Consider the following 25,176-nt stretch of genomic DNA (forward strand, 5'->3'; position numbering starts at 1 on the left):
CATTAGCTGCTGCAGCGACTGCTTCCCAATCCAGCAACCCCAGCCCAGCTGCACGCAGCATGGCATCCCCAGTGCCGGCTGCTTCAAGGAGGAGGGCGGATGCTGCAGGAAACGCAGCCTCAGTGCTGGAGGAAAGAGTTGCATGGTTTTGCAAGGCAGTAGCAAGTGAGGCTGTGCACTCTACAGGAAGCACTGCACTTACTCACCGGTCACATGGCACTTCACAGGAGGAAGGGTAAGCTCTGAGTGTCAGGCAAGTTCCCACAGGGACACTGTGTCAGCCTCAATCCCTCTGCTTTTATGCTCAGTGCAGAGCTGAGCCTGTTTGCTCAGCAGGTGAGATAACATTGCACCGTTTTTGTGTTTTGTGGTTGCACCCCAGCACCTTCTCACATATGAAGCTAGAACGGAATCCCCGAATTCTGTGGGTTCAGTGCTGCCGTGCAGTGCAATTCTCAACCCTGAAACTGCCCCAACTTACCCAAGGGGAGCACATCACAGCGACAGGAGGAACAGTGACCCTAAGCACTCCCCACATGCTGACACACAGAAGGGCAGAGACTCAGTGGCAGGAGCACACAGCTCCTCCATACCACACACCAACAGCTCTGGCACAGCCATGCCTGGAAGCTGCTCATCCTCCCGCCCCATGCGCTCACTGCAACTGCTTTGTGTCCCTCATTTTCCTCTGATTCTGTAGGAACTCGCCGTTCTGCATCTGGGCTGGGAGAGCACAGTGCTGCCTGCAGCCAGGGGCGTTCCTCCATCATCCAACACTGAGCAGGAGTTGGTCCAGGGGGGCTCAGTAGCCCTGTTCCTTGCAGTAGGCAGCAGTAACTCCCCCCCTTCCCCCCCCAAAGAACTCCACTTCCTGCAGCCATCAGCAGATGCACGCCAAGTTCTTATCAGAATGAAGGACGTTGTGCAACAGATTCACCCCACTTCTGCCAGTTAAGGGACACCAAACTGCTTTCTGCACATCACCAGGTGCAGAAATCCAGCAGCAGCCTTACACCCAAACAGGAAAATTGAACCGGAACTGTGCAGCCTCCAGCACGAGGCTCCTGCTCTCCTTGCTGGGTTCACACACAGAAGTTTTACCCCATTATCTTGGATTCCTGAAGGCTTTACCCAAACCCCTCCTGGTGCCACCATCAGCTGCTCAAGCAGGGAAGGCACAGCACACCCAGCATACCTGAAGCCCTGGCGCTGCCCCAGCACAGGCCATAGAACAGGGCAGCCATTCCCTGGGCTGTGCATGACTCGGCCCTGAGTCAGCAGCTCCGCAGCCCATCCCACCCAGGCAGCCCCATCCCACCACCCAGCTCTTTGCACTGCCAATCCCTGTAACAGCACAGATCAGCCCTGCTGTAACTGAGACGGACCCAAAAAACAACCCTCTGCCCACTGACCCCTGTGGGACAGAGTTGCCACCCCTCCCTGCCACCCCACAGTCCAAAGTCACCACCACCCTCCCACCCCACAGGCAACGAATGAGTGGTTCAGGAAAACACAAAGTTTAATGTCTCTGGCCGTCTCAATTCAATGCCATCCCACCATGGGGTGGGACCCCATTCCCTGTTTTATAGCCCTGGCTTTGCCCGGAGGCTCCTCATCCCCACCGGGCTCATCCTCAGCTCCCTCGGGGTGCCTCCATGGGATGCTGTTGGCTCACTCATCCCGGTGGCTCAGGGCACGGCTGCAGCTGACATCCGACGTCGCAGCGATGAGCGTGGCTACATTCAACAGTTCTTCAACTGGCAGCTTTAGCTACTAGAGAAGGACATAAAGCTTGCCACTGAAGAACTGCTGCCGGGCAGCCAGGAGCGGGCAGAGAAGCAGCAGCTGTGGAGGAAACACCACATCAGAGCCAGCACACAGCACTGCCTGCACCAAACGTACCCTCCCAGTGCCCTCCAAAGCCAGGGCTGACATCCCATGGGGGTACAACAGCCCAGGGAACGCGGGGGCAGCTCCATCCCTCCCTTCCCCATAGCCAGGTGCCACAGAGCAATCCCCTTTACCACACAGGGAACCAAGGCCGTTCCAGCTGGAAAACACCAGATAAGAAGCCCGGATCATAGAGGCTGCCACAGAGATGGGGCTGTGAGGTTCTGCGGGGAGGATGGGGTGGGTATGGTGTTTCCCAGGCTCTCACCTCCAGCACCGTGCTGGCAGGGTCCCACCAGGCCGGGGGCCAGCAGCATTCAGCCAAGGCAGAGATTTGGTGCCAAAGGAGCACCGGGGGAACGTGGGGAACTTCAGAGTCACCCAGGGGGTGCGTCGGGCCCCAATTCTTCTCTCTTCCAAACGGGAAAATCCCTTTTTTCCCCTCAATTTGTCTGAACTATAGGGCGAGCTCTGGGAATCCCCTAAGCAATAGGAGGGCAGTCAGCCCCAGTTTGAGGATAACCGGGCTTAAATGGGGGGCAGCACACGGGGAACACCCCCCAGCATCCTCCCACCAACGTACCCCCCCAAAAAACGTCCCGGGGTTCCCCACGGGGTCGGGGTGTCCCGGGTGGGGGCGGCGGGGCCGCGGGGATGCCGCGCATTCCTGGCGTGCCGGGTACATCTGGTCCGGATTCCAGCGCCGGTCCCGGCCCTGCTCCACCCCCGCTGGGCCGTGAATCAGCACCCGGGAGGGGCCCCGCCGGCACCGGAGGGGGAGGCTCCGCCGGTAACGGGAGGAAACTCCCAGCCCAGGAGGGGGCTCAGCAGGGTTCGCCCCATCTGTAATCCCCACCGTACCCCCAGCGGGTGCCCAGCTCCGATTTCACCGGGCCACCCAAGCCCGGTAAAGACAATCCCCGCAGCCAGGACAGCTTCGCCACCCGCCCTATGGGGAACCCGGTTCCCTCCTCACCCCCCCCTCTCCTCCCCCGGGAACCCCACGGTCCCTTCTGCCCCCCGGGATGCTCCGCTCGGTGTCCGCCCGAGGAGCGGCCCCGGGTCAAAGTCTGCCCCGCCCGAACCCGGACTGAAGGTCACCCCCGGGGGCGGCCACCGCCCGGCGCGGGGCGGCCCCGACCACAGCCCCGCCCGCCCTACCGGGACCCCCCACAGAGGTAACCGCGCCCCCCCTCCGCACCGACGCGGGGACAGCGCCCGCACAGCCCTACATAGAACCGAACCCCATCGAACCCCCACGCTGCACCCCGAGCAAAGGTGACCTTTCCTAGGGAACAGAACGGGGCACAGAACGCCTATCACGCCCCGGCTCCGTACAGCGCTCCCCGCGGTGCCGCCGGACCCACCTGTGCGGAGCGGCCCAGCCCGGTACCGGCACACCGCGGCCCAGCCCGGCCCCGCTGCTCCCCCCACCGCACCGCACCGCCGCCGCCGGCTCCCGTCTCGGATCAGCTGGCGGAGTCATGACGCAGCCACCCACCGGCCCCGCCCTTAACCAATCACCGCCCGGCACGCCGCTCCCGCCCCCTCCGCTATCCCTGCCAATAGGCAACGCGTTCAACCCGACACTCAGCCAATAAGGAGAGAGAATCGGCAGTCCGCCCCGCCCACCCCGCTGGGCGCTGGCCGGCGGTTGCCTAGGGAACCGACAGCCCCGCCCCGCCGCGCGGCATGCCGGGATGTGTAGTGCGGCGCGGCGCTCCCGGCATGCCCCGCGTGCTGTGAGTTGGCATTTTCCAGGGGGTGAGGAGGCGGCGGGGAGGGGGGGGGTCTTAAAGGGCCCGGCCCCGGCGGGGTGCGGAGCTGGTATTGGGCCGCCCCCTCCCTCCCGGGGCGGCACCGCCTGCGCCTTTTAGCGCTCGCGCTGGTGACACAGCCACGATTCCGAGAAGTTGCTCCAAGTCGACGGCCAATCAGAAGTGAGCGCACGGCCCGCGCACCAATGGGAGCGCGTGGGGGGCGGGGCTTCGGGAACCCGCCTGACCCCGGAGGCTGGCAGCGCCGCGCGATGACTGGGCAACTTCCTTAAAGGGGCCGCGCCCCGAAGCTGGGGGTGCTGTGCGGGAGGCGCCGCGGTGCCCCTTTAAGGCAGTCTCCTGCCCTTCGCCCCAGTAACAGCTGATTGCAATGGAAGGGGGGTGGGGAGCCAATACGTTGCTTCCACGTCCCGCCCACGTGACTCCCACGCGCGACATGCGGCGGGAACCTCCCGCGGCCTTAAAGGGGCCGCGCGGGGAAAAGCTAGGGCTGATGCCGGCTGTCGGATGCCTTTAGCAGCCTCGAACACCCGGAGGGAGCGGGCTGCTGGAACGTGCCCAACCCGGGGGCACCCCGGGGATAAGGGTGAGGACTAGGGTCGGGGCCACGCAGCACCCGGTCAGAACCAGCTCCGCAGCGTTCCCCCCGGCGGTGTTCGGGGCACGGACCTCAGGGCAGGGGGCTCGGCGCCGCCCCGCACTCACCTGCCGCCGGTGGGGTCCACCCGCCGCCTCCCCCCTGCGCGCCCCCTTTAAGGCCGCTGCCCGCCGGCGCGCCTCTCCCCGCTCCAGCTGACGGCTCGCGGCGCCCTGACGTCACCGTGACCTCAGCCGCCGCGCGGGGCCCCGCCGCTCTGCCCATGTACGGGCACCGCGCCCCGGCCCCTCTCCCCCCCCACCGACAGCGGCGGCTCCGCAGGCGGTGACCGCTGGAGGGAGCCCGGCCCCGCGCCCGGCCCCGAGCGGGGCTCCCCCCGGGGCTGTTTCCGTGCTCCTGAGCCGAGCCCGGTACGGGGCGTGCGAGGGGTACGGGCGGGCACATGGTGCGGTGGCGGCCGCATGTGACCGCCGTCACCTGACCAACATGGCCGCGGGGCCGCTGCCAGGTAACGGTGCGGGACTCCCCGGCGGCGGCGGCGGCGGAGCCCGGAGATGCGGAGGAGCTCCGGCAGTGGCTTTGTGCCCGGCTCCGGCATGCGGCTGCCTCTCCCCGTGGGCCCTTTCCCCAGGGGGTTCCTTCGGGGTCTGCTGTGTCTCCTCTGCGTCCCTTCCCAAATCCCCCAGATACGGTGCTTTGGGCCACTTGTAGGGGGCAGGAGGGCAGCGAGAGCCACCCCGGCATCCTGTCCACCACCCTAATGCTGCCAGGGTCCTGTGGTTCGTTCATCCTCTCCTGATCTCCATCTGAGCCTCCCCTGCCCGCCCCATCCACCGCTGTTAATGCTGCCAAAGCCCTGTAGCATCCCCATCCCCTCCTGACCCCCTTCTAACAACACAGTGTTTGGGTGGGATGGGAATTTCCCCCTTCCAGAGTGAAATTTGGGGTTTTATGGGGTCGGTGCTGCAATCCTCCGCTTACCCCCCCTGTGGTTTTTTTGGGCTTCCCCTCTTCAGGAGCCACCATGGATGCCCTCCTGCGCAGCGTGGAGAAGGATCTGAGCATCGACCGCTGGCAGCTGGCAGCCGCCTCCGAAGGCACCCACGTCACCGCTCTGGTCCCACACAAATGGTTGGCCAACCTACGGGAACGCCGGGCGCTGCCCGCCCTCTGCCCGCGTCCGGAGGGGCTGAGCGAGGTGGAAGTGAGGACGTTCCTGCAGCGCTCCGTGCAGAAGCTGCCGGCAGGATGGACCCGCGTGGAGATCCACGGGTTGCGCAAGGAACGGCTGATGCGGCCCCTCCGTGTGCCGCCTGCTGCGGACCCGCGGGGCGGCAGCGCCGAGACCCTGCACGGCTTCATGCAGCGCGTGGCATCGCAGAATTACCGCAACCTGTGGGGCCGGGCTCACTGCCTCTACGTGCGGCCCTACCGGCACGCTCACGCACCGCCCGCCGTGCCGGTGTTGGATGCGCTCCGAGCGGCCCTGCAGAAAGCGTACGGCTGTCCCATCCTCCAGGTGGGCAGAAGCGTGCCTTGCGCTTCCCCGGCCAAGGCGGTATCCTCCGTGCCCTCCTCCTGCCCCAATGTGCTGCAAGCAGAAGCTCTGCTGGAGTCGGCTGAGATGCTCTATGTTATCTATCCCTACGTCCAGTACTGCTTGCATGACATTGTGACTTTCAGCCCTGCGAAGCTCACCAACAGCCATGCCAAAATCCTCTTCCTGCTCTTTCACGTGCTGCAGGCCATGAGGGCATGTCACCAGGCAGGGCTGGCTTGCGGGGCATTCTCCCTTCGCGACGTGGCTGTGGATGAGAAACTCTGCAGCCGGCTCCGGGTCAACTTCAGGGAGTATGAAGGTCCCAGGAAGGAGGAAACAAATGCAGAAGCCGATCTGGAACGAGTGAATGAGCAAAGCGGTGCTGGGATGCGAGGGGACACGGCGAGGTGCTCCACCTGCCAGCAGGAGCTGCGGGACCTGGTGCTGCAGTGGGTGCATGGCCGGGTCAGCAACTTCGACTACCTTATGCGTTTGAACAGTTTGGCTGGGAGGAGAATGGGAGACCCCAATTATCACCCGGTTCTTCCATGGGTGGTGGACTTCACAACCAAAAATGGCAAATTCAGGGACCTCAGGAAATCCAAATTTCGTCTCAATAAGGGAGACAAGCAACTGGATTTCACCTATGAGATGACCAAGCAAGCGTTTGTTGCTGGCGGGTCAAGTGGGGAGCAGCTCCATGTCCCCCACCACATCTCTGATGTCCTTTCGGATATCACCTACTACGTGTACACAGCTCGCAGGACACCCAAGTCAGTGCTGTGCTGTCATGTGAGATCCCAGTGGGAGCCCAACGAGTATCCAGCTAGCATGGAACGCATGCAGAGCTGGACCCCGGATGAGTGTATCCCAGAGTTCTATACAGACCCATCCATCTTCAGATCCATCCATCCTGACATGCCTGACCTGGACGTGCCGTCGTGGTGCAGCTCCTACGAGGAGTTCATCGAAGTCCACCGCATGCTGCTCGAGAGTCGGGAAGTGTCTCAGGACCTCCATCACTGGATCGATCTCACTTTCGGGTACAAGCTGCAAGGGAAGGATGCTGTCAAGGAAAAGAATGTCTGCCTCCATCTGGTAGACAACCACACGCATCTGACGACTTATGGGGTCGTACAGCTCTTTGACCAGCCGCATCCCAGGCGCATGGTGGGACCTGCCTACACTCCTGCTGAAGCTCCGGCCATTGCTCGGCCTCTCCTCCAGAATATCAAAGAGACTGTGATTTTGGAGGACATCCAGTGCCCCGTGACTGATGCAGTTAATGGGCTGGTCCTGGAGGCTACTCCTACTGAAACCACTTGGTCTGGGGAGAAACCCATCGCTGGTGAAGATGATTTAGAGCAAGGCACGGAAGCACTGGATTCCATTTCTGTGAGTAGCAGAGCTCCTGATCAGCCCAGCAGCTCTTCAGCACAGCCCTCCGTCATCCCTGCTTATCCCACTGAAGGTAAAGCCTCGGGTGCCCGACCCCTCCGTCGGAGCAAGGCAGGTGCTGCAGATCAGGCAGACAGGGATGACATGAAGATCGCGCTCCCTGAAGGCTTCAATCCGCTCCAGGCCTTGGAAGAACTGGAGAAACTGGACAATTTCCTGGTTAAAGGCTTGAGCAGCGATATGCAGCTGATGGAGCAGCCTGGGGAAGAGCCCCTGCTGGGTCTCTCTGACCTCTTCCAGAGGGATATGCAAGCACTGGGTATTCTGATTGCTGAAATAATCTTTGCGCCAAGGATCCGTCCTTCAAAGCCTGACGCGTCCCTGCTGGAGCGGTTCCTGATGGTGCGTAACCTGTGCCGCTACCACCCCAAGGAGATCCCGGCCCCGCTGCAGCACGTGCTGCACATCCTGCTGCAGCTCAGTGTGCCGGTGGAGAAGCTTCTAAAGACCAGGTTGGGCAAGGACACTGTACAGCTGTTTGAATACAAACCCATTTCCCAGGGCCTCCCCCCACCTTGTCCCACGCAGCTCCTCAGTCCCTTCAGTTCTATCGTTCCCTTCCCCACATACTTCCCAGCTCTGCACAAATTCATTTTCACCTATCAGGCGAAGAAGATAGAAGATGAAGGTCAGGGCCGGGAGCTTGTTTTCCAGCTGTGGCAGCAGCTGGAAGGGATTCTTTCTGAAATCACTCCTGAAGGCTTGGAGATTCTTCTGCCCTTCATATTATCTCTGATGTCTGAGGAGAATACCGCTGTCTACGCGGCGTGGTATCTCTTTGAACCTATAGCTAAATCCCTAGGTCCAAAGAATGCCAACAAATACCTCCTGAAGCCATTGATCGGAGCCTATGAGACCCCCTGCTCCCGACACGGCCGGTTCTACCTGTACACGGACTGCTTTGTGGCCCAGCTCATCGTGCGCCTGGGGCTGCAGTCCTTCATCCTGAACCTGCTGCCCCACATCCTGCAGATTCTTGTCGGCATCGAGAGCTCACGGGAGGAGAGCAAATCCCTCCTCGGTGCGGCTGAAGATGACGAAAGCGGAGGGGGCAGCCCCATGTCGTGCGTGTTCGGGGAGGAGATCAAAATGGATGTGGAGCACAGCTCCGCCGCACTTGACCTTCTTGACTATACCTCCGGGGTCAGCTTCCACGACCAGGCCTACCTGCCTGAGAGCGAGGACTTCCAAAGTGGTCTCTACGTCGGGGAGTCCCTGCAGCCCCAGGAGCAGGAGTCGCTCAGCCTGGGGCGACTGAGTGATAAAAGCAGTGCTAGCGAGGTGTCGCTGGGAGAGGACAGACCTGCAGACGGGGACTCACAGAAGGACAAGAGCAGCCTGAAGTCAGTGGACAGCAGCCAGGACCTGAAACAGAGTGAGGATTCGGAGGAGGAGGAAGAGGAGCGCGAAGAAGAGGAGCACGGTGACACTGGGGCTGACGCAGAGCAGGCAGGGGCTGTGGATGTTGGTGTCTCGGTGGATGCTGGCACCTCTGTGGACGTCAGCATGGCTGATGACGGCAGTGAGCCAGAGGATGGAGAGGGAGAGGAACTGCCAGATCACTCGGATGACAAAGAGCAGACAATACTCCTGGGTAAGGCCCTGCGAGTGTTTTGCTTTTCTGCTGGGTGTGGTAAAGAGGACTGGGAAAAGTGAAGAGCCAGACCTGTGGGGGAAGAAGTGGATCCAGGTTTGGGGGGTGTCTAGAGTCCCATCTTGGGGACAGCAGTGAAACCAGCATAAAAGATCCAATCCTCAGTAAAGAGTGCAGGCTTTACACGGCTGCAGGGCTGCTGTAGGGTGAGAGCACAGCTCTCTCCAGTTTGCCAACAAAGCAGAGACCCAGGGAGCTGCCCGCGGGGCAGGCAGGGTCTGGGAAGCAGCGGGCAGCAGCTAATCTGCACCGTGCCAGGCTGTTGTCCTTGCGACTGGTTTTGTTTTGCAGACACAGCCTGTAAGATGGTGAGGTGGCTCTCGGCCAAGCTGGGCCCCACTGTCACATCCCGCTTCATCGCCAGGAACCTGCTCCGTCTGCTCACGTCCTGCTACGTCGGTAATGTCTGCTCCTGGGGTGGCTGTGCTGGGTGCCTCCTGGCTGCTGCTTCAGCTCTTGCTGTTGACTCCTTGCAGGCCCCACCAGGCAGCAGTTTGTACCCAGCAACGATGAGAACGGCCCCCTGAGCACAGGGAACATCTACCAAAAGCGCCCGGTGCTGGGAGATCAGGTGTCCAAGCCGGTGCTGGCTTGTCTTCTGCACGTGGCATACCTGTATGGAGAGCCCGTCCTCACCTACCAGTACCTGCCCTACATCAGTTACCTGGTTAGTGTAAGCTCTTCTCCTCTTTCTGTGCCCGTTGGCATGTGTGATCCTGGAGAAAAACTGCTTTGCAGGGCAGCTGGCGTGGGGTGGGCTGGTGGCCGTGGGCAGTCAGAGCAGCTCAGGCTGCTGGAGCAAGCAGGGTTAGATGTGGGTAGATGGGACAGGCTGGGAGAGGTTAAAGGAGGGTTTTCAACTGTATTTAAAAAAAAAAAACAAAAAAAATACTGGCAAGGTTTACAATTTTTTCAGCTTGAAATTCTTTGCTGAATAGCGAGAAGAAAATGTGTGCAATGCAGCTGGTTGAAAAACAAACTGATTTTTCATTAAAAAAATTTTTGAGTGTTTTAAACAGGCTTTTTTTTGTTGTTTTTTTTTTTTATTGCTCCTTTTTAGCGATTGCAAACGCTTTGGTTGCTGACGCTTGTTTAAATGTGGGGGGGAAAAAAAAACCCAACACACTTCAATAACTTTTTGATCATTTAAAACTTTGAAGGAAAAAGGCCACAGCTGTTCATTGAAAGAAAACAAAAAAAGCACTGTCAGTTTTTCCAGTGTGGAAGGGGAGACTTTTGATGGGGTGGGGGAAAAAAATCCCTTTTTTTTTTTTTTTCAGCAGAATCCCTCTCCACCCAGTTGCAATCGTAGCTGCAGCTGTTGTGCTTTGCTTTACTCAAGTTTACTTGGGGGTGATGGGGGGTTAATGCTCCTGTGAATAGCATTTGGCAACCTGATATGAGAGCGATGAAGCTGGAGGACCGCAGATAGGATAAAGTCAGTCCTTGGAGCATTTGGCAGAGTGGATATTTTGCGAGGGGAAGAGCCTCTGTGATGAGCTGGAAGATGGCAGGTGTACAAGAAATAGAGAGGAAATGGGGAGTTGTTTGTGGCTTTTGTTATTGGCACTCTTTTCTTGGGTGTTTGGTTTGTTGAGGAGTTAGGGATGAGGACAACGCAGACAAATGTTGTGGTCTGATATTGTGAACTGTTGGGCATCGCTGTCATCAGTGGTGGATCTCAACCAAGAAAAAGAATGTGCACCTGGCTCACAAAGTTCTTAGCACCTGGATTTCCAGAAGTTGGTACGTTTGCCCAGACTTTGCCTTGGATATTTCATGCAAGGACTGTTCCTCAGCAATCTGTGCGTCAGGCTTACCGTAGCACGCGATGAAGACATTCATTCTTGCAGCGAGGCACTCATGTGTCATAGGTTTGCTCTGTTCCTGTGTTGTCCAGGCTGGTGGTGGTGCTCTGGGCTGGTCCAGGATTGTCTATGAATTTCTCAACTGCAGGAACAGCCTGCAGAGAGACTCCCCCCAGATTGTGCATGTGATTTGTAATTCAGCTCTCTCCACGCTCCTCTTTTGTCCTGACATCCATCCATCGGTTCAGGCTCATCCTTTGAGTGCAAGCCTTGAGTTGCTTGCTTGGGTTCCTCTCCCATTACCACTGCCATGCTGGATTTTGAGTCTGAGCTCAGATGATCCTGGAACTTGTTTTGCAGGTTGCACCTGGTGGTGGGTCCAGCGGCGGCCGGCTGAACAGCCGTAAGGAGGCAGGGCTGCTGGCTGCTGTGACACTGACACAGAAGATCGTGGTGTGTCTGTCAGACACCACACTCATGGATATTCTCCCCAAGATCAGCCAGGAGGTGCTGCTCCCGGTCCTGGGCTTCCTCACCTCCCTGTCTGTCGGGTGAGTGCTGCACTTGGCTGTGCCTTCAGCCCCACTTTGCACAAGCTTGCACCCAGATGAGCGTGTCCTTGCTCTGGGATATGGTTCATTTGTAGAGCCTGTGCTGCTCAAGACCTTCTGATAATGTCAGAAAACACAAAGCAGGAGGCAGAGGAGGGAAAAAGGGATATGTGTAGGGCAAGCTGGTAATGGATATGTGTATAGCAAGCTGGTAATGGATGCTGTCTTCAGTTTCCCCAGTGGTGCCCAGGCCCGTGTTGTCCTGTGCGTTAAGACAATCAGCCTAATTGCCTTGATCTGCCTGCGGATCGGGCAGGAGATGGTGCAGCAGCATTTGAGTGACACGGTGAGAAACTTCTTTGGAGCGTTCTCACTGCTGCAGGAGCTGCAGGACCAGGTCAGTGAGATGCACAGGGTGCTCCTGCCACATCCCAGCACACGGCCGCAGAAATGTGGTGGGCATACCTGCTGCATACACCAGCATTGGTATCAGCAATGCCCAGCCCAGGCTGTGCTTGTGTAATGATGTGGTTTGAGCATCTGATCTTGGGAATATTCCTGTTTTCTCCTGACCAGGGATTGACAGTGGAGTCGCTGAGCGGCTGCGAGGTGCCGGTGATGGAGGTGCCCCTCAAGGAAGGGAAGCTGCTGGCTCTGGATCCGGCAGTGCTGATGGAGTTACAGAAGGTGTTTAACCCTGAGATGGCCTACATCACCTACATCCCCTTCTCTTGCTTGCTAGGTATGGCTTGGCTACCCTCTTTCTTAGAGCTTCTTGTTCTGTGCGCTCATGCTTGACCTGAACTTGGGAAGTCAAAGGGTGTAAGTTGGCTGGGGAAACCCACAGCTTCTGCATGGTGGTTTGGTCTGCTTGTGGAGTCAGGAAGCCCACTGGGAGTTCAGGCTGCTTTGGCTGGGAGCAGCGTGTGGCTGGCTTGGTGGGAAGTTGTATTCAATGGCCACGTGCTGACCATTGTTCTGTTGTGGGATGATGAGGAGATTCCTTCCCTGGGAGCTATTTTATCTCTTTTTCAGGTGATGTGATCCGGACGGTTGTGCCCAACCACTCGCTGGTTGAGAAGTTGGCCAGTCTCTACCTGGAGAACGTGAACCCAAAGAACCTGCAGGTGGTTGGCCTAGAGCAAGCGCCGAGCATGGCAGGCTCAGACCAAGATATGCGAGGGGCAGAAGCGTTCTCCAGCCCCCAGGAGGACAGTCACTCTGGTACTTTTGGGAGCGTGCTGGTAGGGAACCGCATCCAAGTTCCTGTGGACACGCAGCGCGAGGGCCTGGGCTTACTTCGCCTCAGTGCTGGCACTGATGGCTTCATTCCCAGCGCATCCAGTGAGGAAAACACCCTGAAGCACGACCTTCCTCGCAGCACCCACATGCTGTGTGGGAACTGGCTGGCGTATTGGCAGTATGAGATTGGGGTGAGCCAGCATGACCCCCGCTTCCACTTCCATCAGATCAAGCTGCAGAGTTTCTCAGGGCATTCGGGGGCCATCAAGTGCGTGGCACCACTCAGCAGTGAGGACTTCTTTCTTAGTGGCAGCAAGGACAAAACTGTCCGCCTTTGGCCCTTGTACAACTATGGGGATGGTACCAGCGAGGTGCCACCACGGTTCACCTACTCTGAACACAAGAAGTCTGTTTTCTACGTGAGCCAGCTGGAGGCATCGCAGCACGTAGTGAGCTGTGATGGGACTGTGCACATCTGGGACCAGTTCACAGGTAAGCAGGGAAAGGGAAAGGGCAGCCTAGAGTGAACTGGTCCAGTCCTTGTAGACAGGGGGGCCTTAATTCTGATGGCTCCCCACTGTAGGGACTGGAGATCTGCCATATTGCTTCTCCATACATTTACAGCTCTATCATCTTTCTCGTGTATTCACAGGCAAACTTATCCGGACTTTTGATGAGTTAGATAGCAAAGCCCCCATCACAGCTGTGACCACCATGCCACCTCCTTATCACAGCATTTCTGTGGCCAGTGCAGACTCTGTGCTGCGTTTCATTGACCACAGAAAGCCAGGATTACAGGTATGGAGGCTGTTTTGCAAGCCACATTCCTTCGGGCTCCCCCGTGGCATTCGTGTGCTTAATAATGCAATTGTGGCTGATCCAAAGCCAGATGTGATGGCTCCATGAAAGCCTGCTGTGCCCTACAGTCTTTTATCTTATAAGTGCTGGATCCCCCAAGATTTCAGCCCACTGGTAGCTGGATTCTCTCTCTGTCTTGCAGCATGAGTTTCGCTTGGCCAGCGGGGTGAATGCTGGGCTGATCCGCTGCTTGGCTGTCAGCCCCAGCGGGCGCAGCGTTATGGCTGGCTTCTCTTCTGGTTTCATCGTGCTGCTGGACACCAGGACGGGACTCATCATGCGGGGCTGGCCTGCCCACGAGGGAGACATCCTGCAGATCAAGGTGAGTGGTTCAGCAGGGATCGGGGCGGGGGGCTGCTTCCTGGGCCTTGCTGATCCTTCTGACATGTGCTGTTTGGCAGAGCTTATCGGTCCATCCTGTGGAGCTCAGGGCTTTCCTCCATTCTTTGCTGTGTCCCTAAGTGTCTGCTCAGGCTCTCATGCCCCGTGGCTCATGCTATGAGCAGATGCTCTCGGTGCAACCTGTGCTGGACAGAGATAGCCCTCCCAAGCATCTGCAGGTCTGCAGCACAGGCAGGGAGTAGCCACGTGTCCTGGTGGAGGCTTTCTCCTTGGGGCTGTCAGCTCCCTGTGGGGAGCATCACTCTAATGAATAACTCTTGTCCATATTTACCCACTCGGGGAGCAGTGGTTTGGGCTCGTGTCCTCGACCCAGTGCAGTTTAAACAAAGTTCAGCGGTGTGGGTTGTTTACTCTCTCACTAGCTCTGCTAATAAGCATGCCAGGCTTCTGTCTTCAGCAGTGTTTTCTGCTTAGCTCCCTGGTTCCTTGTCCATGAGGAGGAAAATAACATGGCAGGTGGCTTAATGGAGAGGGATGCCATGCAATAATCTCTACCTGCTGCGGTAGTAACAGGTGATAAAATCAGAGGAATATCAGCAACTTGTTGAGAAAAGCTGCAGCCCATCTCCTGAACACTTTGAATAGTGCTGGAGGAGGTGAACAGCAACCAGAGTCCTGTAGTTTGTGGTGTCCACCTGCATGCCTTGTTAATGCTGTTTAGTACTGCTAGCTGCTTGGAAATGGCTGGGGCTGTCCTAGGGGATTGCACTGGGGACTGCTGGACTATTGGCAGCTACCTGCTTATCTCATTTCCAGGGTGAGCTTAGGGGTTTTTACTGTAAGAACGTTGATTAAGTGTCTCTCCTTCTCCCACAGGCTGCAGAGGGCAACGTGCTCATCAGCTCTTCTTCAGATCATTCCATGACCGTCTGGAAGGAACTGGAGCAGAAACCACTGCACCACTACAAATCTGCATCCGAACCCATCCATGCATTTGACCTCTACGGCAATGAAGTGGTGACTGGCACCGTGGCCAACAAGATTGGTGTCTACTCCATGCTGGAGTCCTCAGCTCTGCCCATCAGCACAACCAAGCTGAGCTCAGAGAATTTCCGGGGGACTCTGACCAGCCTGGCAGTGCTGCCCATGAAATGCCACCTCCTGCTGGGCTCAGACAATGGTGTGATACGCCTCCTGGCATAGCAACCCCAGCCCAGAAGCTTGTGGCTGTCCCACAGCTTTGGTAGTAGAGCTGAAAGCCAGCAGCGTTGCTGATAGAAGAGCCAGAGTTAGGTGTTTCTGAACGGAGGATGCAGGAGGGAGGTGTACTTGTTAGTGAGCACTCGGTTAAGTATCCCTAACCTCTTTCTCTATCTTAAAGAAAAAAAAAAAGAAAAAAAAAGAAAGCCATAACTGAGAAACCTCCACTGCTGCTGGGAGAAATACTGGGCATTGTAGGTCACTGTCACCCCTGCAGAGAGGTCTGGAGCTTTCCGTACCATGTGTGCCTGATCCCCAGGGGACTGTGAGCTGCCCTCCAGAGAAACGTGGACCATGGGCTTCCCTCTCCCTTCCATTAAGGGGTAAGAGGTTGCCCTCAACACAAATAGAAATGTATAGCTACTGCCATCTGCACTTACCCTTCACACTCTGCTCCTGAACCACTGAGTAGTCCTGCAAGGACAGCATTAGTGGGCACTGCCTCCTTTGGAGCTGCGTGCTGCTGGGCACATCCCCTCTGCCACGTGTGGGATCAAAGCCCAGAGGATCCACTCTGTTAACTTTAGGTTCTGCTGTCTGAGTGAGAGCCTGCATAGGAGGAGGAGAGGTTAACTAGGGCTCTTTTGTTGCCTTACTGGCTCCAGAGCAAAGGCAGGAATGCAAGTCAGCCAAGGCACAACCCCCCTATCTGCTGTACTGCTTCATCCTGTGATTTAGGAATGAACTGCAGAAGGGTGGTCTTGAAGGCTGGAACTGGATGCTTCTATCAGGATTTTTGCTTCTGGAGCTGTAAGGTAGGGATGGATTGTTGCTGGTTCCTACCCTAGCTGCACTGCATCTCGTTATTATCAGCAGGTTGAGGAGTGCTCTGTGTGCTATGCGTTGGCAGCGTTCCTCGAGAAATTCCCTTTCTCATCCTCTCCACTCTCCTTTGTGCTGATCAGCCTTCTGGGGAAAACAGAACAGCAAAAAGGTCCTCAATTTTACCCCTTCCCACCACAGTTTGAGAACCTGAGATCACAATCCAGAATGGCATTCCTCTGGCCTTCCCTAGGGACAGCACTGTCTGCTCCCACTCCTGTGTGACCCAAAGGTGAGGAGAGTGCTCTTCGACCCAGCAGCAGGAGCAGTTGCCTCACTTTTCTTGCAGCCCTTTTCCCATCCATCCCTCTTGTTATCAGGGGAGCGGGAAGCTCTTATCTTGAGCAGAGGAGGAGCCTGCCATGATTTGTCCTGAGAGGGGAATGGGGGGCACCCATCCAGCTGCCAGGGAGCTGGGAAGCTGCCCTATGCTTTCAGGGAGGGGTGTGGTGGTGAGCAGTTGGCCCTGGCTATCCTTCCCCATTCAAGGGAAGCTCCTAGTCCCGTGTTGCCTATTAACCATTTGCAATAGATGTAAATATTGACTTCTAATAAACTCTTTGAAAGAGATGCAGAGAAGTGCGTGTGGGGACGCTGTGTGCAGGGCTAGGTGTGCTGGGGGAGCCCAGGAGCAATGCTGCACAGTGGCTGTAGCTGTGCTCTGGCACCCAAGGCTAAAGCTCTGCATTCAGGCATCGCTTGTGTTCCTGGAGGAGGGATGCTGTGAAGATGCCATGGATGTAAGGTAGGATTTTCCATTGCAAACGATCTGCTTTCCAAAGGGAAGTAGCTCCCCGTGTTGCAGTGCTACATCCTGGTGTAGTTTCTGGTAGCAGAACACAGATCTGTGCTTTCCATTCCTTCCCACTGCTTGGGGTGTTTGGAAACCGTGAGCCTATCGCATGAAAAGGATCACTGCAAGTGCTAAAATCCTGCTTAGGATCGCACCGAGGACAAGGCCAGAGCCATATCCCATGCTGGGAGGGGATTACTGTTCTTTCTGCATACAGCACAAAACCACATACGCCTGGACAGCCCTGCTGGAGTTCTGCCTGGCCCTGAGCCTTTTCCTCTACACAGTGCAGTGCTGTGGGGCCTTGGTTCCTGCTGTGCCCTAGGGAGGCACCAGCTGCTCTCAGATGCCTATGCATGCTGCCTGGGTGTGCTGCTGTGGGGCCTTGGGCACCCAGCATCTGCTGAACACAGAGCCTCGTGTTTGCTGCAGCATCTGGGCCAGAGGGAGGAAGCATCCGAGGCTTTCTGCAATGAAAATTCCAAAACCAGAGAGCCCTGTGGCAGTAAATACCAAGCCCTAGATTTGCACTGGACTTATGAATAAAAGGGTGCATTCCCAGCACAGGGAGTAGTGGAAAGCAGAGCTGCTGCTAGGAACAGCTGGCATTTCCCATCAGCACAAATGTGATTCAGTGCTGGTAAACTCAAGGTTAACGTTGCCTTGCAGTGACAGCATCATAAAGTGTCTCCCCATCCCCAAATACACCGCAGGCTCCCTCTCCTGCCCCAAACAAATGTTTAACGGGATGCTGTAAGTCAATATTTGCCTGCCAAATTCTGAAATAGGAGGTGGTGCTGAAGGTCGGCGGGTAGGAGGGCTGGGCTGGGCAGGAGGCTGTGCCCCACACAGAGCTGTGTGTCCGGCTAACAAAGGTGCCAGCTCCAACGTGGACACCAACAGCCTCAGGTAAGGAGAAACTAAGGAGAGTTTGATGGTAAATGGGGGCTCTTCCGATGAGCATTCGTGGTTTTATCAGGGAGAGGGTGAACCTGGCGGAGAGTTAAAGGTTTGGCACCATGGGGGGTGGGAGGGGGATAGGGGTGTTTGGAGGGAGTTGTGGCAGCAGGATTTTGGGTGAAGGGGAATTGAAGGTCTCAAGTTTTGCTGCCTCTGCTGGGCAAGCAGTCACAACCCAGTGAGTTGTGGGTTGAAGCTGGGATTGCTCCGGGAGTGAAAAGCAGCCCCAGGAGTTAAGTGGATAGCAGCCATGGCGACGCCTGGGTTTTTGGCATGTAGTGTTTAAGTTAAGGAGAAGATGGGTTATTTCTGTTTGAGCAGGAAAAGTAGTTGGTCAAAGCTGTGGCCAGGGAGTGGGTGGGGTTTCATTGACTGCCCTGGAAGCTCCCACTGTCCCATACTGGAATTGGAGCGCGGGGGTGGGAGAGGCTGGGTTTGCCAGCAAAGGGGGAAGGCAAGTGCTGGGAAGGGGAGGACTTTCTATTCCAGGACTAATTGCTGGTAAATCCCTCTGGTGTCTTTCTTGCCTTCTACCTGCAAAGCCCCTTCCAGGCAGCACTTGCTGAGGCAGGTCAGTAGCTCTTCTCTCCCAGCCGACACGATGCTGTGCCCACACCTCCGTAGTTTGCATAGGGAAGGAGCAGAGGCTCTTGTCCTCTCCCACATGCACAGCGTGTGTAGGACTGATTAGGGAAATACCATTTGCAATCCAGATGAATGAGGGTGTTGGAGTCAGAAGCACAGGTTCCAAGCACCACAGGGTCATGTAAAGAGTCCGGCTGTGGTTACAGCTCTGCTCTGGTGCAGGTCCCTGTTCCTCTCTGATTTCGCTGCCTTGGCGTTGGACCCAGGAGTCCTGTGTTGTTTCTGTGCAGCATTGTTCATCTCCTTCTTGCTTTCTGCAAGCTCCTGCGCCAACCTGTTTGGCCAGGTTGATAATTTTCTCCCTGTAGACCTGACTAGGCTCAGCTTGCTGCTGCCAGGCAGCTGGAAATAACTCCTCTCACGGCTGGTCCTTCTGTTCCAGAAATATGGTGTTGCTCTGGGGTCTGTTGCTGCTCTCCCTATCTGCTCTGCACAGTCATCCAAGGGTAAGTCGTTCCCCTCCAGCCATCCTTGGGTTCTCTCCAAGCCAGCATAAGGCAAGGGCAAAGAAACTGTGCTCCAGCCTGCGGGGCAAACACTGCCCAGTGCTTCTGCTGAGTGGTGGAGGAGATTGCTCCTCTGCTGTGGAGTAAGCCTGCACCCCAGCAGGGAAAGCTTTCTCAGGTTTTCCCATCTAGGATTACTCTAGATATCTCCATTACCCAAGCGGATTTCTGCAGAAAATCTTTGGAAACTTGGCTTCAATTGTTTGTAGTGACCGTGACATTCAGAGTTTAGCAGGACATTGTTTTAATAACAGCTTTTTTTTTTTTTTTTCCTCTCTCTCTCTCTCTCTCTGTTTTAAACCTGGATCCCTGTCAGATCTGAGATTGCAAAACTGTCTACAGAATACATTATTTTGTACCCTTCTGACCCAGTCTCTTTCTAAACAAATCCAGTGCTTGCAGCCTCCCCCAGCTCCTGCTCCTTTCCACGTCCCCTCAGTGGACCCCACAGTCTCCATTTCTGCATCCTAAACTTGCCCCTGTTTTCCTATAGCACCTCAGGACTGCTGCAGCCAGACTGGTGCCAGTTTCTGACCTGGCCCCAGGGAAATGTGTTAGGAGTGAAGGCAGAGTCAGCTGGCTCTGGAAATTCAGAGGAAATATCTGAAAGCTGACTTTGTTTTTCTTTCCAGCTTCCTTCGGCACAAGCTGTTGAGCAACAGCATCTCTCCTCAGACAAAGCTGTGGATCTGAAGGTAAGCAATGACTGGTTCCATCCAAAGGACTTGCTGTTATACTGTGATACTTGCAGTGGTTTTCCAGGATGAGCCCAAGCAGTGCAATTGAGCAGTGTCAGTGCAATAAGAAAGTCCATTTTGTGCACTTCTCTTCCTGCCTCACGCTCTGCTGCTCTGCTCCTCTGTGTTGGAAGCCCCAGACGAGGCAGCAGGGCAGCACACGGGGTAAATGTCAGTGTTTGACTGCACGGGGATGGGTAAGTGAAGTATTTCACCTTTGATAAGGGAAGAGGAAGAAATGAGCTAGATATGAGGGTGAGAAGAAGGAAGACTCGTAGCTGATGCTACCCATTGTGCCTGGCTCTGATAGTGCAGCGCTCCTGCAGCAAGGGAAAGTCATCCGGATACTGGTGGGAACAGAAAGATCTGATGAAAAAAAAAAGAATGTGTTTAAGGGCGTACAAAAGTGAGGACAGTAGCAGCAGTGCTCTAGGCTAAAGCTTAGACAACTGGAAAATGAGGAATCTGGAGAGAAAAGGGATGGAATAAACCAGACGAGTCAAGAGACAGATGCCTGGAGGAGGATCTGAGCCAAAATGGATCAAGGCTGTGACAGCAGCACAGGGTGCTGACCAGTGCATGAGGCAGATCTGCAGTCCCAAAATATGTTAGAAGGTGAAATCAAGGTTGAGGAAGATGGATCTATAAACAGTGAAGCATAGGACAAGTGCTGAGCAGGTGGTGGCTCTTACCCCCACAGCCTGGAGGGGGTCCTGAGGGCAGGAGAGGAGGAACCCCCACTCATGTCCATTTTCCTGGCATAAAAGATGTGGTTTTCCAAAGTCATCGAGGTGTTCTTAACATCAGGGTTAAAAGACGAAGCAAATACTCCGTGAGAGCAGAGATGTTATTTTCTCAACCTGTTTAATTATACAGTCAAACCTATTAAGGAGGTAAGACTCCTGTTTTCCCAGTTCTATAACCTCCTCATTTCTCCCCAGAACCTGAAAAGTGATGGAGATGAAGAATCTGCTCTGCCAGGAGCCATCCCAAGCCTGCCAAATGCAAAGCTGGCAGACACCTGGGAGATCTATGGAACATCACCTTCCATCTCCACATCAGCTGAAACTGGGGATGATGAGAGCCCAGGAGATAAAGCCACAGCTGGGGCTGTCAGCTGTCGTGAACGGGAACCCTTTGGGAAAACCATCTCTTCTGAAGAGGAAGGAGAGGATGAAGAGGAAAGCTGTGACATAACTTGGAGGAAGAGCCAGAAGTTAGCAAATGGGCTCATGAGGTTCAGCATTGATCTCCTGAGAGAGGTCCAGCAAGGGTCCAACGGGAACGTGATCCTGTCTCCCCTCAGCATTGCCCTTGCTCTGTCTAACCTGGCACTAGGTACTTACTGTAACAGCTCTTGTTTCTGCCCTTCCCTGTACCCCTCCCTCCAGATGGAGGCATTGGGAACCAACGTGCAAAGCTCAAAGATTAAATACGTCACCTTCTACTTAATCTCAATCTTGCAGCTTTAATTAGGTACTATTGCAATTGAAGCTGCCCTCAGAAGGCTCCTACTTTCACATTTCTCTAATCTCTCGCACGACACAGTATGTCTCTAGAATGAGGCACTCAAATTAATGTCCCTGTTTTCTACTCCATAGGCATGAACTAACAGGGATTTCACTTTGCTTTAGGAGCAGCAAATCAGACAGAGAAGCACCTGCTGGAGGCGATGCACTTGGAATCCATGCCCTGTCTCCACCACATGCTAAGCAGCCTTCGCAGGAGGCTGGCAGCAGCCACGCTCAGCCTCGCATCACGTGTGTACCTGCAGAAAGGTGAGAGCTGGCACAGGGCAGCCATGGGGATGCAGGACAAAACTTGGTGACAGAGTGCAGTGCCATCCTGGGCAGGTCTGTTTCCCTGGGTGCTCTCCCTAGGCAGTGGCATGTCACTGGCTGGCTTACTGAGTGCATTTTTAGAAGGTCTTGTGACTTCCCATGCAATTCTTCCTCTCTGCCAGGATCTGAGGTCAAAGAGAAGTTCCTGGAGGAGTCGGAGAAATTCTATGGGGCAAAGCCTGTGACCCTTTCTGGGAGCAGTGAGGATGACCTCACGGCCATAAACAAGTGGGTAAAGGAGGCAACTAATGGGCAAATACCCACCTTCCTACAGCAGCTCCCTGGAGACACAGTGATGCTGCTGCTCAATGCAATCCATTTCCACGGTGAGCTCCATAGGCCTTACTTCTCAAGCCTGATCATCTCGAGGAATAGTTAGAAATCTACTATTTTTTCCCACCAACGCTGTAGCTGCATGGCATCTCCTTTTATTGCTTCCTGATAGTCAATCTGCTTGTTCTTTTCTTGTTCATCTGCTGTTCCTCTTACTTTGATTTCTTTACAGTAACGATCCCCAACTGTTTCACAAGTGCTAAAAATGTTACTTGACTGCAGAGCCAGAATACAGCAGGTGGAACCTGTGGTATTTTTGCATCCTGGGTTCAGGATCCCAGACAGCAGCACATCACTGCTCAACTTAACCAAACCAGGTCACGTGCAACCCACTGTGCACCAACCAAACAGCTCAGAGGCAGCTTCTTTGGATTCCTGACTACAGATGGTGGTTGGGCACATCTTCCTCTTTTAACTTCCTGAGGGCTGTGCATCAAAACAAAGGCCAAACACTTCCACGGTAAATCTGCAAATGTTTTTGCTTGGTTTCGGAGCAGTTTCACTGTACGCAGCACAAAGGCAACACTCCTCATCTTCTCAAAGCACTTAAACATACATTGCTTATCTCCGTAGCCTTCAGTCCCACGCTGGGGCATCAGGATTAATCCTAGTTCCTTTTGTTATTCCATAATACCTCTGGAAGATAAGGGCTTCCAGCTGCTAGGGTTCTTGCAGCCTTGGTACTGCCTTCACTGCATTCCTACCTGGCCGCTTGCTGCTTTGTCTGGGAACTCACGACAGGAAGGGTATCAGCTAAGCAGTTCGTAGTCCTGTTTTCCTGCCCCAAAAGGAAACTTCATTGGATTCTCAACTTGAATTTTGACAGGGTTTTGGAGGAATAAGTTTGATGCGAGTTTCACTGCACCAGATACATTCCACCTCGATGATGATTTTGTGGTTTCGGTTGAGATGATGAAAGCCCAGCGGTACCCCTTGAGCTGGTTTACACTGGAGTCCCAGGACATTCAGGTGCATGCAGGTTTTGACTGGAATTTCCACTTGCTGTTTTATTTCACAGCCTCCAGCTATTCTTTCCAAAAACCAAGTACTTTTTAGCAAGGATAGCACACATAACATTTGAATAAGTATCCTTTGAGCTTACTTCCAGTAATAACGTTGAATTTCTGCTTCCAGTTTATGGAAAAAAACACAAACAGGTATTCCCACTAAGCGAGAACTAATGGAGTTTTAAAGCTCTGAATTAAAAATGAATGAGGAAATAATGGAAGGAATTCCCCTAACCAATGTACTGTTGGAATCCTTCGTGATGCAGCTCAAAGTATGGCTATGGTGTCTGTGAGCTTCCATCCTGACACATGTTCCTTCCTTACCAGTCCGTGGCCAAATACTAAAATCTGATGCTGCCATTCCACCAAACCTCCCCCCCCCTAGAAGAAATTGGACACTTTCCCAGCTGTCCTATATCTAGGTTGGCTCTGTAGACAAATCAGAGTGAATTCAAAGCATCACTTTCTGGTGTTTCCTTCTTCTTCCATAAATTCTTCTGGTTGGTTTTATTTCCAGGTGGCCAAGTTTCCCTTTAAGGGTAACATGAGTTTTGTGGTCATTGTACCAAACCAGTACACCTGGAATACCTCTCACGTGCTGGAGAACTTCCCTTATGGACAACTATGCAGGCTTTTCCCCAAAGAGGTGCCCACCACAGTGAAGATACCCAAAATAAAACTGGATTACCACCTGGAACTCAACAGTGTTCTCAGTCGCATGGGTAAGGCCTCTAACAGGATTTGTGTAGAATGAGTGAATCTGATCAATCTCTGTGGCATATGTTCGCTAGCACTAAAAACTGCCATCCCTGTTTCCAAAGCTGTGCCTCACAGCTTGCTCCAGATAACATCAAAGCCCTTCACATTCCTTATTCCTCTCCTCCTCCTTACTCTTTGCTTGCCTAGCACCAAATGTTTTGCTTCAATGAGATGATACTATAAGGAAGGCAGCATTCACTTCCTTCCCATCTTTACAAGCTTCTCCTATTCGTAGCCAAGACCAACTTCCTGCCATGTGTCAACTTATCTCTTTTTTTTTTCTAATTGCAAAATGGATCCAGAGCATAAAAACTGTCAAGAGAGATTGCAGATCACAAAACTTAGAACTGAGAGCTTACTGAAATGAAACACTGTGCTCTGAGTCTCAGTATGAGAATAAACAGAATTCACTTTGCTTTGCAAGCTGCTTAAAAAGAAATAATAACATGTAACAACAGATGAGGGAACTGCTTTCTTCAGCCAGCTTTGACACAAATCAGAGCTGGTGGGAGAGGTTAACTTAGGCTCATTTCTCTGCAGGCCTCCAGGAGCTGTTCATAAGCCCAAATCTACAGAAGATCTCAGATGAGCCTCTCTTTGTGTCCAGCATACAGCATCAATCTGCCATGGAGCTTAAAGAAGATGGGGTGGAAGCCTCTGCTGCTACCAGCGTCATGATATCACGCTCGCTGTCGGCCTTCAACTTAGACCGGCCCTTTATCTTCATTATATTTGAAGAAGAAATGGGCATCCCACTTTTTATAGGCAGTGTAAAGAACCCTAACCCCAATGCTGCCCCCCAGATAAAAGATCTACAGGACTTGCCTGATGCAACAGATGACAACGAGTACCCCATGCCCAAATAAGAGAGGAGCAAAGCCTGTGTTCTGGGACTGCTACTTGACCCTCTGGACCAGCTAAGAGAGGCTTCCTACCACTGGTGATCTCCCTTTGAGGCCACAGAAGGCAATTCCTTGCTTGTTTTCCTTTCCAGATCCCTACAGACCAGTCCTGGGATATCCCATTCCAGCCCTGATGAGCTTTTCTTGGCTGGAGCTTCCCTCTGCTGACCCTGAAAAGTTTGCTTTGCCTCCCAGTCCTGGAAGGGAGATTTCTGTGTCCCCAGACTCTTATTAGAGTCTTCATTAAGCTCTTATTAGAGTCCAGCATAGCCTGAAATCATCATTAGCATCTGGCAGCTTGGACAGCAGCCAGAAATATTAATACGGCTCTTCCTTCCTTGGTTCCTGTGAACATGCCTTCCTCACAGTGTTCCTCTATAAACTGTCTGTTTGTCCCCACCTAGGAAATGACCTCTAAATCAAGTGGACTAGTAACCAGTTGTCTTCTCTGGGATGAGTCAGAGCCGCTTCAGGCACAAGCTCTTCTCAGACATTGCCTTTTCCCACTCCTTGGCTATTAGGATCTGCTGTGGGAGGGTCTGCAGTGAGGGACTCAGTCCCTTTATCTCCAGTCTTGTTCCTGGAAAATAATTCTGGTTTCTTGAGCAATGCTAGATTTTTCAAGGCTTATTTTATAAAGCATTTTTTAGTAATTTTTATGTTGGCAGAATAATAAAGAGTAAAGCAGAATGCATTTGCTTATGGTGTTGCCTTGAAAGACTCAACAGGGAAAGGGAACAGGCAAGCAACTTGAATAATTGCAAAGATTAGGAGAAAAAAATAGCCTGGGCATGAAAGATACAACGTCAGGAGGGGCCCTGCAAAGGAGCTGCTCTTTGCTATGCTTTGTCACAGAGGATAAGGGAGGCTACGAGGTACAATTGCTAATCAG

The 25,176-nt window shown here is 54.4% G+C and overlaps 2 protein-coding genes across 2 annotated transcripts; both read left to right on the forward strand.

Annotated features, from left to right (window-relative positions):
- Positions 1 to 4,161: 4,161 nt before the first annotated feature.
- On the forward strand, positions 4,162 to 14,922 carry WDR81 (WD repeat domain 81; the record flags this gene model as incomplete). The annotated part of the gene is given in 13 exon segments (XM_079544945.1): positions 4,162 to 4,182; positions 4,186 to 4,210; positions 4,213 to 4,254; positions 5,283 to 8,858; positions 9,210 to 9,317; positions 9,395 to 9,585; positions 11,087 to 11,277; positions 11,509 to 11,674; positions 11,854 to 12,019; positions 12,313 to 13,011; positions 13,172 to 13,317; positions 13,520 to 13,699; positions 14,596 to 14,922. Coding segments are annotated over 13 exon segments (5,838 nt in total).
- Positions 14,923 to 17,474: 2,552 nt separating this feature from the next.
- On the forward strand, positions 17,475 to 24,248 carry SERPINF2 (serpin family F member 2; the record flags this gene model as incomplete). The annotated part of the gene is made up of 9 exons (XM_079545002.1): positions 17,475 to 17,503; positions 18,582 to 18,645; positions 19,338 to 19,400; positions 20,384 to 20,780; positions 21,077 to 21,220; positions 21,406 to 21,609; positions 22,443 to 22,585; positions 23,141 to 23,345; positions 23,923 to 24,248. The coding sequence occupies exons 2-9, from the start codon at positions 18,586 to 18,588 to the stop codon at positions 24,246 to 24,248; spliced, it is 1,542 nt and encodes a 513-aa protein (XP_079401128.1). The 5' UTR covers positions 17,475 to 17,503; positions 18,582 to 18,585.
- Positions 24,249 to 25,176: the final 928 nt, after the last annotated feature.

The sequence above is a fragment of the Tetrao urogallus genome (assembly GCF_951394365.1).
Source record: "Tetrao urogallus genome assembly, chromosome: 20".
In the NCBI taxonomy this organism is placed as follows: domain Eukaryota; kingdom Metazoa; phylum Chordata; class Aves; order Galliformes; family Phasianidae; genus Tetrao; species Tetrao urogallus.